Below are 12,258 nucleotides of genomic sequence, written 5' to 3' on the forward strand. Positions count from 1 at the left end.
TTGGAGAGGATGTGGTGGGTGGCCGAGAAGTTTGCTGTTTTATCCAGGCCAGCACTGGACCACAGTCACCTAGCAGGCATGGGGCAACCCTCCAGGGCCTTGGGGAGCTGAGGCTGGTGGGTGAGGCACAAGAAATCAGGGACCTCTCAGGCAAAAAAACCTGGAATACACAATGTCTATGTCGAGAGGGCTGTGGGAAGGTGGTCACTAGGTCCAGGCCAAGGAAGCAAGGTCAGTCACTGAGGAACTCTGGGTGCACCGCTGGGGCAGATCATTCCTGAGCAGACCCCGCAGCAGCAGCAAAGGAACAGGCAGCAGCGGCACCACATGGCTCCCTGGAGGCAGAAAGAGGAGCCCCCGCCTCCCGCCAGCGCCCTCTACTGGCAAAGCTTAACATCGCTCTGTGAAGGAGAAACTCACATGATGGCAGAGCCAGCTCTGAAGGGTGAATTGGGAGCTGACATGTTAAGAAATCGGTCATTCTGCCTGTGCCACTAGCCTCATTTAACTTATCCTCGGGACTTTAGTCTCCTGTAAAATGAAAGGGTTGGGTGAGATTGAAAGTCAGCAAATGCAAACTCATTTTATTGGAAGCAGTTGAAATGCCGTGAGCGGTGGTAGCAACAGGATGAATAAACTCAGCCTCTGCCTTCTTCCTTTAGCTGGGACAGCCATGCAAGCTTCCAGTCCAAATGCAAAGGCAAATGGGTGGGACGGGTCTTCTGTGATCCTCAGTCAGTCCCCTTCCTTGGCCACTCCTGCCATTGTCCAATGGACTCCTGGGCACAGGCCTTCTCAGTAAGGCAGGAGACCCAGTCCAGAAGCCGGCCTAATGGAAAACCCTAATAGATATGCTTCCGAGTAAAAAATAATAATAATTCTGTCAAGCCAAATGACAAGAGACTAGGACAAAAATATTTAAAATCCACATGGCAGATACATTTTTATAATAAAAAATTGGATTCATGTAAAGTCTATAGTCTAAATTTCAGACTAAGAAATGAAAACAGGCTGGGCGTGATGGCTCATGCCTATAATCCCAGCACTTTAGGAGGCCGAGGCAGCTGGATCATCTGAGGTCAGGAGTTCAAGACCAGCCTGGCCAACATAGAGAAATCCTGTCTCTACAAAAATACAAAAATCATCCAGGCATGATGGCGGGTGCCTGTCATCCCAGCTACTCAGGAGGCTGACCCAGGAGAGTCACTTGAACCTGGGAGGTGGAGGTTGCAGTGAGCCGAGATCACGCCATTGCACTCCAGCCTGGGTGACAGACCAAGACTCTGTCTCAGAAAGAAATGAAAACCAGCAATAAACATGAAAAAGGTGCTAAGTCCACTAATCGTCACACCCATACATATTAAAATGCAGTCATATTTGGAGTCCTGGGGGTTTATTTTTGTTTGTTTGTTTGTTTGTTTTGCCCACTATGTTACAAAGATTGAAAAGATAGATAGTATCCATCTGTGGGTATGAAAAAAATGACAGTGAATTCCTACAACCTATGGGGGAAATTTACTTACTAAATTTGAAGACATGCTTATAGTATGCTTCTGTGGCCCCAATTCTAAGAATTTACCCCAGGAGAGGACAGGAATTTGGCAAAGGTAAGCATATATGATCAAAGAAATGTATGGAAATGCTATTTGTAGGAAGATAACAAGCCGAAAACGACTTGAATTCCCACCAGTAGGAAATTGGTTGAATAAGTTGTGGTACATCCTATACTAGTTAGGATAATGCTAGTTGCTATAAAAAATAAACACAAAACTTCAATGACTTAACACTATGGTTTTAAAATTGTGCGCCAGGGTGTCCCAAGGTACTATAATCAAATTCACTGGCTACTATTGGATATTTTAAATTTCTGAGGGAAACACAGAGACACATCTGTCAGATACCACATGAACGGCTAGCTTGAGTTAGTTCACAATTTCAACATGAGGTCGCACTAATTCCTTGCAGTGACATCATATCTTTGCAAAGGTACATTTTCAATGATTACTTTGATAAAAGGCAAGTGCCTCATAAAAATCAATGTGACTGAAATGAGGGTGCCAGTCTCCAATCTGTATCAAAGTTTAAAGTTTGAGAAGTTGTGCAGTGTCCAACACACTCACATGTCTTATACGTAGGTCAATGTGGTTACTTAAAAATAGACATTTTTCTATTAAGCATGTCACTTTTTCAAATGGCTGCTAAGTGATTCTAACAGCTAAATAAATGAACCTTTTCGGTATTTCTTTTGATGTTGGGGTACCATGAAAAAATTATTGGGAACCTCTGGCTTAACACTAAAAATGTATAGTTCTCACTCATGTAACAGTCCAATGTGGGTGTTCCTGGCTGGTGCCAGCTCCCCACTACATGGTGATTAGGGATCCAGATCTTTCCATCTTGTGACTCTGTCATTCTCTAGTACCTCAGAGTACTCTGCTTCCAGCCATCACAGATGGGAAAGAGAAGATGGAGAGGTACCTGCTTATGAAAGTCCAGGAAAAAATATATAAAACCTCTGCTCAATATTCCATCAGCATGAACTAGTCACGTGACCTTTCCTGGATGTAAAGTGGGGTGGAAAATGTAATCCTGAAGGAGCAGTCACTTTCTGCCAAAACTTCTGGTTTATGAAAGGGTTGGGGGAATAGTCTCTGTGAACTATTTTACTCAACTAGCCACTGTTGGGAGACAATTCTCCATGCATCTCTCACATGTGTGCACATCTTGAGAGCAATACACTGACTGCTCTTTGTTCCAGATCATCTGTTCAAGGATGTTTGTATACTGAACAGACTTGGAAGACATAGTATCTCCCTCAGGAGCAAAGGGCAGGCATGCTTACTGCCAGTGCCTCTCAGCTCCAAAATCATCCTTTTTGCCTGCTCTGTGATAATGGAGCTGGGCTGTATAAATGATTCTCCTTTGCTAGCTAGCAAAACATGAAGCCTTATCAATGAAAAGTGTAGAGAAGCCTTATCAAAGAAGGACTGTAGAGGAAGAAGTGGGGACTCTCTCCCTGTTTCTGGTTTGACTCACTCACCAGGCTCCCAAAGAACAACTTTTTTCTGTTTCTTAGCCCCACATAGTTTCTCCAGTGCTGGGTTCCTGCAGAGCTCAGCTCCCTCCAGCATTTGGCCACTGCACACTGTCCAGTGCTTGACTTAGAAAGTAGCGGCACAGCCAGGAGCCCCAGACTGCACAGGCCCATGCCTCAGCCCGGGGGAAAGCTGTTCTGTACTCCTCTCCTCAGTCCCATGCATAGCAAGGCCCCTGAAGAGCTGGCCATCTGGGGAGCTGGACACGCCCCCTTGAATCCCACACAGCTGGTCTGGAGCTGCCCAGGCCTGAACCACACACAGAGGTGCACTGCATGACAGAGAGTTGGCTTCTTAGCTGCTGCTGCCAGCAGCGCCCACTGGCTAGCAGATTCCTTTGGCACCTAGTGAGTTCCAAGGCTTGTGACCTCCCCATGCATGACCTGCCAGCCACCCCAGAGAGCAGATTTTCAGCAAATATGGTCAAGGCATCTCTGCAACTTTGCTAGCTTGTGACTAATGCCATGCTTTTTCTGGTGATATTCAGATCTCAGCCTGGAGGGAAGAAGGTTGTATGTTGGGTACTTGTCTCAGCCCTAATACAGTGGCTGCTCTTTATAGACCTGCTATTTCTTTATTCTTTAGAATTCTTTTATTTTAAACTCTCACTGGCTGATTTGTCATGATTTTAATTGTTCATAATCATTTATATTACAACTTTCCCTGTTCAAATAATTATGTGGTTTCTGTCTCCTGCGTGTCCCTAAATAATACATTGCCCATTATTAAAAAAAAAAAAAAAAAATTAGGTACCCTAAGATCAGGGCTCACCTCCTATAATGAAACCCACTGCATGTGCATGTCTCAGTCTAGTCCTCTTTGAATTGCCCCATGGGAATTGAGGTTTGGAAAAACTGGTGCCAAAATGCTGATACCCTGGCTGCTGCCCCTGCTGTAAGTATTAAGCTGTACTTCCACTCTGACCCGGAAGTTTTGTATCTTCTACCAGCATCCATGAAACTTTATCAGCCCAACTTGTTCACTTTGCAAGTTGGCTGATATGTCAGACCCTTCATAGTTTTTGACAGCCATCTACATCACACCTGTCTTTTGAAATACTATGCAGTTACTAGAGATCAAGGCAGATCCTTAAAGACTTTCATAGTATATTGTTAAATTAAAAATTACATTGCTAAATATTTTAACAGGATTCTATTTTTTTACAAAATCATACAGATAAATGTTATAAATAAACATATTTTATTGACTGATGATATTGGCAACTTTGGGAGACTAAGAAGAAGACAATTTTAACTTATGTGTTCTGTAATTTTTTAATTGTTACAATGAGTTTGTATTGCTTTTTAATAAAAGGGAATACTGCAGTTTGGGGTCTTAAGAACTGGTTATTCTACTAACGCAAGTACTTCAACAATTTTCCTATGCAGCCATCCCTCAATGTGCAGCCTTGCTCTGCCCAGAAAATTCCAGATGTTCGCCTTCCACTGAAGATGAAAACAAACTGGAATGCAAATGCCTTCCCAATTACCAGGGTGATGGCAAATACTGCGAGCGTGAGTAGAATTTAGATTCCACTAGTTTATTCATTGAGATGTTTAGGTTATTTAACAGGGGAAAAAAAAAAACCTCACAACCTCCTTAACACAATGACAATTTCTACTTCTCTGTGTAGTTGAGTGAAATGTATATAAAAAGTGCCAAGCAAAATGCTTAATAAATGGCAACTTCTTCTCTTATGAAATCATATATATAGATTTTTACATGTTTTCGTATCACCTTAATCAATGTTAGAACAACATTTAATGCTTCTTATTTTATCTTTTTTATTTTATTCACTTTATAAAAAGATGTATTATGTATCAGTTAAAAACATGGACTCTCAAGCCAGACTGCCTGGGTTCAGTCCCAGATCTGGCTTCTACTGACTACATGACCTTTAACCTGCCTGTGTCTCCATTCTTCTATCTGTGAAATGGAGCTAATAATGGTACCTACCTTCAGGGATTATTGTAAAGATTAAATGAGTTAATACATAGCAACTTCTTAGAGCAGGGCTTAGTACATATTACAAATTCTGTAAGTGTTAGTGTTTTCTTTCATGCTGTTTTATATTCAACTACATACACCAAATGGCCAACTAATATATCAACGCAATATTTTTACAATTTCTGATGACCATATCTAAATCTGTCTGGTTCATGGGGGAAATGAAAGGAAATATTTGAGTTTGAAAACTGTGAGTTGCCTTTGCAGCTTTGATGAGCTGTGATCCACTGTTGCTCACGCTTCAGTTTTCCTTCTCCATCCCTGTTCACTAACTGCCTCTCATTTTGCTGTTGCCCCTCAAGCCATCAATCCATGTTTACAAAAAATCTGCCACCCTCGTGCTCATTGTACGTACCTGGGACCAAATCGGCACAGTTGTACATGCCAAGAAGGCTACCGTGGGGATGGCCGAGTGTGCTTGCCTGTGGACCCCTGCCAAACTAACTTTGGAAACTGCCCTACGAAGTCTACAGTGTGCAAATATGATGGGCCTGGACAGGTGAGCAAATGATGCAGGGAACTGAAACCTCTAGAAGTTTGACAAGCCACTATGTGTCATAGGTATCATTTGTCTTCTATGCCATGCCAATTCTCCCTTTCAATGTTCCGCTTGGTCTTCCCCTCCCAGACAGTCCTCCATGTGCTCAGGGCCTGAAATCGGTGCCGGCTCACCCAGTCTATCCTTTAAACTCACACTTTCTCAGCTCCCCATCCAAACTTAATTGTCTTACATTCTCTCTTGTGAAAATCCTATATGGTGTTTGGCAAAATATATACATAATTAAAAATTAGATTAACAAATTAACTGTTGAACATATGATTGACTTTTACCAGCAATCCTCCATTCTGCAATGGCTTTCTAATTTAAAAAGTGCTCTTAGAACCAAAAATACCCTGTCCCAAAGGAATGAAACAGATAAAACATCAGGCAGCACTGATAGATTATAGGGAGCAGTGAGAATATTCTGGGGAGAGACACTGTCCCTCTAAATGACATCGGAACCTTGACTGATAAAAAATCTGGTCAGGAGACCCTCACTGAAGAATCCAATAGAAAGAGCCTTGGCCCTAAATAGCACATTCATCCATTGCGTATTTATTTAGTGGATGCCTTATGTGTCCATAACTGCACATCAAGCCTTCAGTGAAGGAAATGTGTCCATACAGAAGGATGTTGCTGCACTGGTAGGAGGAAGAGTTCAACGCCCGACCCGAACAGCCATGCAGTCTAATCACCTGGATGCTAGCTGATGGGAATGTTCCTAGAATTCCCTGCAGAGTATCCACCCAACCTTGCCTCCAAAGAGAAAGGATATGTTACACAACATTTTTCTGCTATCGATTTCTGGGACAGGATTGCAGAAAAATTCAAGGGCCTAAATTCCCATCTGTAAAATTAGGGTCTTTAAGGGAAAATTAATGTTACGCCACGAATGTCAAGACCTTGCGTGTGAGATAAAACATATGCTTTATCTCTGAAAATGGGTTCCAAGACAGATTTTCAAGTCTTAGAAATTCTCCATTGCTCACACAGAAGCAGCGCGTGCATGATTCCAAAGCAGGGTTTCTCTACCTCGACGTTTTTCACATTTTGGGCTGCATAATTCTTTGTGGGAGGAGGCTTTCTTGTGCATAGTGAGATGTTTAACAGCATTCTTGACCTCTAGTAGCACCGCCTCCTCCCATCGTGGCACTCAAAAATGTTTCCAGGCTGGGCATGGTGGCTCATTTCTGTAATCCCAACACTCTGGGAGGAGGCAGATGGATTACTTCAGTACACGGGTTCAAGACCAGCCTGGGCAACAGAGCAAAGTTCCATCTCTACTAAAAATACAAAAAAATTAGCTGGGCATGATGATCCACACCTGTAATCCCAGCTGCCGAGGAGACTGAGGTGGGAGAATCACTTGAGCCTGGGAAGTAAAGGCTGCAATGAGCCAAGATTTCACCACTACAGTCTAGCCTGGGCAACCAGAGTGAGACCATGTCTCAAAAAGAGAAGAAAAATTGTTTCCAGATATTGTCCAGTGTGTCCTAGATTGAGACTCCTGGTTGAAAACCATTATTCTAAAGTAATAATACCTCCCATTTGCACATCAATTTCTGCTTACCTATAAACAATCTAAAACCAGGAATTATGGAGCTAGGGAGGTCAAGAATTAGGAAACAAGGAAATTGAAACTAAACTTTATAAGCAAGGAGTATAAGCTTTCCAGCAGGTGACATGTGTAAACATGATTTCTACTTTTAGACACTTTGACAATTTTTTAGTTTAAGTTCACACTTCAGACATACTCTGAGTGAGTTTTTATGGAAGAATAAAAATACAAATTAAAGAAGAATGCCAGCTGAAGTAACTAACTAGGATCCTATTTGTTTTTCTCTCCCTGTCTACTGAAGTCTCACTGCGAGTGTAAGAAGCATTACCACAATTTCGTACCTGGAATGGGGTGCAGTATGATTAATATATGTAAAACAAATAACCTGTGTCATAGGAATGCAAATTGCACCACCGTCGGACCAGGCCAAACTCAGTAAGTCTTTTCAATTCCTCTACCAATCTTTCCAATTGAAAATGGTTTCCAGTCATTGCTGTAAGTTTCTTGAAGAGGAAGAAATGTGTCTTATTCAGCCTTGTATCCACCCCCACCCCACATAGTAGGAGCAAGGATCGTAGTAGGTACTCAACAAATCTTTAAGTAAACACTCAATAATTATTTCCTTTTTAATGACCATTAGAACACTCCGGAATATTGATGTGGCCTGATGACTTCATATGAAGTGGTCAGAATGTGGGAGAAGGAAGCCACTGTGACTGGGGAAACAAATGGTTGTTGAGATTACAGCGGTATGACCTCTAATGTACATCCCTGTTTCCTCACTCATGAAATATTGCTTGTTAGTGGTGCAAAACAAGACTAGGGAAAGTGAATAAGCATTAGTGGTGTTTCCTGGACTCTAGGTTTCAAAAGAAGGGGTTTACTGTGAACACAAACATTTCTGTGAAAGTTTCTGAGGCGAAGGCAGCTCACATGATAGAAAGAAGATGGTATTTGGACTAAAGACCTAGGTTTAAGTCTCAGCACTGATACCTACCAGATGCATGACCTGGGAAAGCGGCACCATCTCTCTGGCCTCAGTTGCTCCATGTATAAAATGAGCACAGTGATTTATACTCCATAAGGTTGTTGTGATGATTACATGAGAGAATGTTTCTGGAAACTATGACACCAGTGTAATGTATTTTCATTAGTGACTGAACTGAAGCTAGAACCCAAGTCTTTGACTCGCAGACTGAGGTTTCTATCTCTGTTCCATTTTCAGTTCTCGCTATCATCAGCATCTGCAAAAGACTCATAGTGCCATTGTGAGCTCAAAACCACAATCAACATTAAACCATAGCATGATAAAACAGTTTCTGTGATTCCAGAGCCCCTTTCATCTTTTGGGAAGTTCACGCCTTTTATAACTGGGTGGTCAGCGTGTAGATTTGCCCCGACAGGTTGTATTATCACCATGTCCTATCTGGACAAATAAATAGATCTGTACTTATTGTACATGGAATGGAAAGAGCTGGGGTATCAGAACACTTAGGTTCAAATCCCAAGTCTGCCACTTACCTTACCCTCTCTGAACTGATGCTCAACCCTTCAACCATAAAAAGGAGAGAACTGTACCTCCCACCAGGGCTGTGCCAAAAGTTAAGCAAGATTACATTCATCAATCTCTGAGCAGAACCTGACACCTAGAAATCCCTCAATACATGTGAATGCACAAATACACCACAGCCATGCATATAGGCACAGAGGCACCCAACACACATATGCATCCAGGCATACCCTCCCCTCAAATATATATTCTGGCAATACTGAGAACCAAACAAGCTGGTGTATGCATGTTTTACCACCCTCTGAGAAAGTCTAAATAGAATACCTTAACCAATCTCTTTCCTTTGTGTTTGAGAGGATAAAATCGAAAAATGAAATGGGAATATCAGAATAATACAAGCTGCGTCCAAATTTGTGTTTGGAATGTCAGATATACTAACATTGTGATGTTAGGGGTACATGTATCACCCACAAACCTTCCCACACCTCAAATTGACTGTCTTCAGTCGAAAAAAGGCTGAAGTAAAAAGACTAGCTAAGTTATATTGATAAAATATGAATCCATCAGTCCTCAGGTAATTTAGTTCATCTGGGATAAAAATTTATTTCATTTATGCCTTCTCAATATGGCAAGTAGCTTATGCAGAATCTTCAAAATCATACTGCATTTGTCACAGAAGACCACCTGATCAACAAGGGTGGGTTCAAACATGAACTCTACCACTGCCCCTGGGGTGACCTTAGACAAGACTAAACTTTTCTAAACCACAGTTCCCTCACCTGTCAGGTAGGTCTAGAGACCAGGAATCTCTGCCTGTGGAGAGCTAATGAGTTCATGTATATAATATGCTTTTAAACTCTAAGCTCTATTTTGATTCTTACTGAGAACAAATAACTTTATGCTTTGCCTTTTTATTTTTACTTATTAATAGATATAGGAAGTAAGGGACAAGAGAAGAGATGAGCATTTCTCTCTTATTTAACTAAACTCAGCTGAAAAATAGCCAGGACACAACTGAGTGGGCCTATTGGAATAAGCACAGTTTACATTCCAGTTGTGCAAAAGTTCAAACAACAGTGAAATGTAGGGACTCTTGGAATGTTAGTGACATTGATAATATTCAGTGCTTATATAAGGTCTGTACAAGTTGGGATATCTTCAGTGTAAACAGTCTTCCCAAGAGTCCTATCCAAGGCAACATGGTGCAGTGGCAAGAGATGTTCTCAGATGGATCTAGGTTTAAATCCCAGCTCAGCCACTGCCAGATGTGTTTCCAGCAGTTTGACCCTTAGACCTGGCAACAGGAGCCCCTCCCCTGGGTCCTACATGTTAGATGCCCCCATTCTGACCCTCTGCTGGCTACACCAGGGCAAGGAATCTGAAGTTCCAAAGGGCCCTGCTCCCCAAGAGCCTGGGCCCCCTACTAGACCACACTCTAGGGTACTCAGAAGCCTGTAATTTCCTGCCCAAACAGCTCCAAATGAGCTTCCAGGGCCTGAGACCATTCCCAGGATATGGAGGGTATGGCCAAAAGTGGCTGTTCATAGCAGGTGCAGATGAGCCAGCATTATCTCCACCACATTCGTGAATATACACTTGCCTCAGGTTCTGCTGAACTACTTATTATTTGTCTTTGTTTGGGTTGCTATAATAAAGTATCATAAACTGAGTGGCTTATAAACAACAGAAATTTATTTCTCATAGTTCTGGAGACTGGGAAGTCCAAAATCAAGGCACCAGCCATTTCAGGATCTGGTGAAGCCTGGTTCATAGGTGGTGACTTCTTACTGTGTCCTCCCAAGGTGGAGAGGGGGAGGGAGCTCTCTGGGACCTCTTTTCTAAGGGCACTCATTCCAATCATGAGGCCTTTACTTTCTTGATTTAATTATTATACCTCCCAAAGGCCATACTTCCTAATACCATCACACTGTGGGTTAGGATTTCAACATATGAATTTTGAGGTGGACACAAACATTCAGTCCATCGCACTGTTCTTCAAACATGCCATGGTGCTCCCCACTCCTGGCCCTTGCACGTGCTCTTCCTTCCACTTAAGATACCATCCCCACCCTCCACCCACCTCCTCTGAGTCAGCCTAACACCCTGCTCCTTCAATGGCTGGCCTAAGTATCTCCACCTCTAGGATGCCTCCCCCATCCTCCCCGTCCTCTCTGATGCCCCTCCCTCTGGGCTCCCAGAGCACTCTGGAATGTGTCTATGAGAGCCTTTAGGGTCCGGAACTGTGATAAGGATGTAGCACAGTGGTGGTGAGCACAGGCGCTGCCAGTTACAGGCTGTGTGATCTTGAGTGAGATACTTAACTTCTCTGTGCTTCAGGTTCCTTATCTAAAATGGGGCTAATAACAGGACCTACCTCATAGGGTTGTTGCATTAGAAAAGATGCCACACTGAAGCCCTTATAAGAATATGTAGCATAAGAGCTCTTAATAAATGCTGGCTATTACTGTTACTTGTCTCAATCCCCAACTAGAATATTATGTCCATGCCTTACTCATCTTTGCTGCAAAAAATGCCTGTCACCAATTAACACAGTGAAATGATGGGTACAAAAAATACAAACAGATAGAATGGATAATCCCTAGTATTTGATAACACAACAGGGTGACTACAGTCAAAAACAATTTATTGTACTTTTTAAAATAACTGAAACAGTATAATTGGGTTGTTTCTGGCACAAAGGATAAATACTTGAAATGAGAGCTATCCCATTTGCCTCAATATGATTATTATGCATTGCATGTCTGTATCAAAATAGCTCATGTATCCCATAAATGTATACACCTACTATGTACCCACAAATGTTAAACGTAAAAATAAAATAAGAAATAAAAAACAGTGAAATGAGTGAGAATTTGGAGGAACAAATGAAACAATGAAGAAATGAAATGAACCGGTGAAGAAATAAAGGAAGCAACTGTACTAAGACTTTGAGGACACCCTATATACTAACTAAATCTCAACCAGCATTAAGTATAATTAATTTCAACCCATAACTATAGAATGCAAATGGCTTCTGGATGTTTTTAAAGCCCTAAGACAGCAAGAGACATTTACTCCTAATAAAAATAAAACAATTTCCTAAAGAGGTGATGTTGTGAATGTTCCATGGCTCAACTGAGAACAGTTAAGACAGAAACTAGTCTTATAACATCTCAGACTTTGGACTGAGATTTGAAATAAAAATTAAAAATAGTGATGTCTCATGCATTCCATTAGCACTGAGGCCATTAAAATATGATTCTCCTGCAATCCTTAGGAGAGAAAGTCCAAGTCACTTGACACAAAACAGACCACTGGCCACCTAACAACTTAAGAAACTTTTAGAGAGAAACATACTCAGTGGTTTGTAAAGGTTACATGTCTTGCTATTAACAGTTGTCTTCAAATGAAGGAATGTAACTTACAGCAGGATTAATTTTTAACAATAACTGTTGTATTACGTCACTTCCCAGAGTTACCAGTCTCCTCCTTTCCATCATTAAATTAGCATAGCACAGTGCTTGCACAGGAGGTTGACATTTAAGTA

At 41.8% G+C, this 12,258-nt stretch overlaps 1 protein-coding gene across 12 annotated transcripts in view; it reads left to right on the forward strand.

Annotated features, from left to right (window-relative positions):
• The window catches only part of STAB2 (stabilin 2), a 175,529-nt gene that overhangs the window by 39,960 nt on the left and 123,311 nt on the right, over window positions 1-12,258 (forward strand). For all 12 annotated transcript variants that reach the window (XR_012420541.1, XR_012420539.1, XR_012420540.1 and 9 more), the window contains exons 7-9: window positions 4,484-4,609; window positions 5,405-5,601; window positions 7,503-7,636. Coding sequence is in view for 3 of the 12 variants with exons in the window: in XM_065524724.2 (XP_065380796.1) it covers window positions 4,484-4,609; window positions 5,405-5,601; window positions 7,503-7,636 (457 nt within the window). In the remaining 9 variants the exon portion in view is untranslated. The remainder of the gene's footprint in view (window positions 1-4,483; window positions 4,610-5,404; window positions 5,602-7,502; window positions 7,637-12,258) is intronic.

This window comes from Macaca fascicularis, chromosome 11, assembly GCF_037993035.2.
Source record: "Macaca fascicularis isolate 582-1 chromosome 11, T2T-MFA8v1.1".
In the NCBI taxonomy this organism is placed as follows: domain Eukaryota; kingdom Metazoa; phylum Chordata; class Mammalia; order Primates; family Cercopithecidae; genus Macaca; species Macaca fascicularis.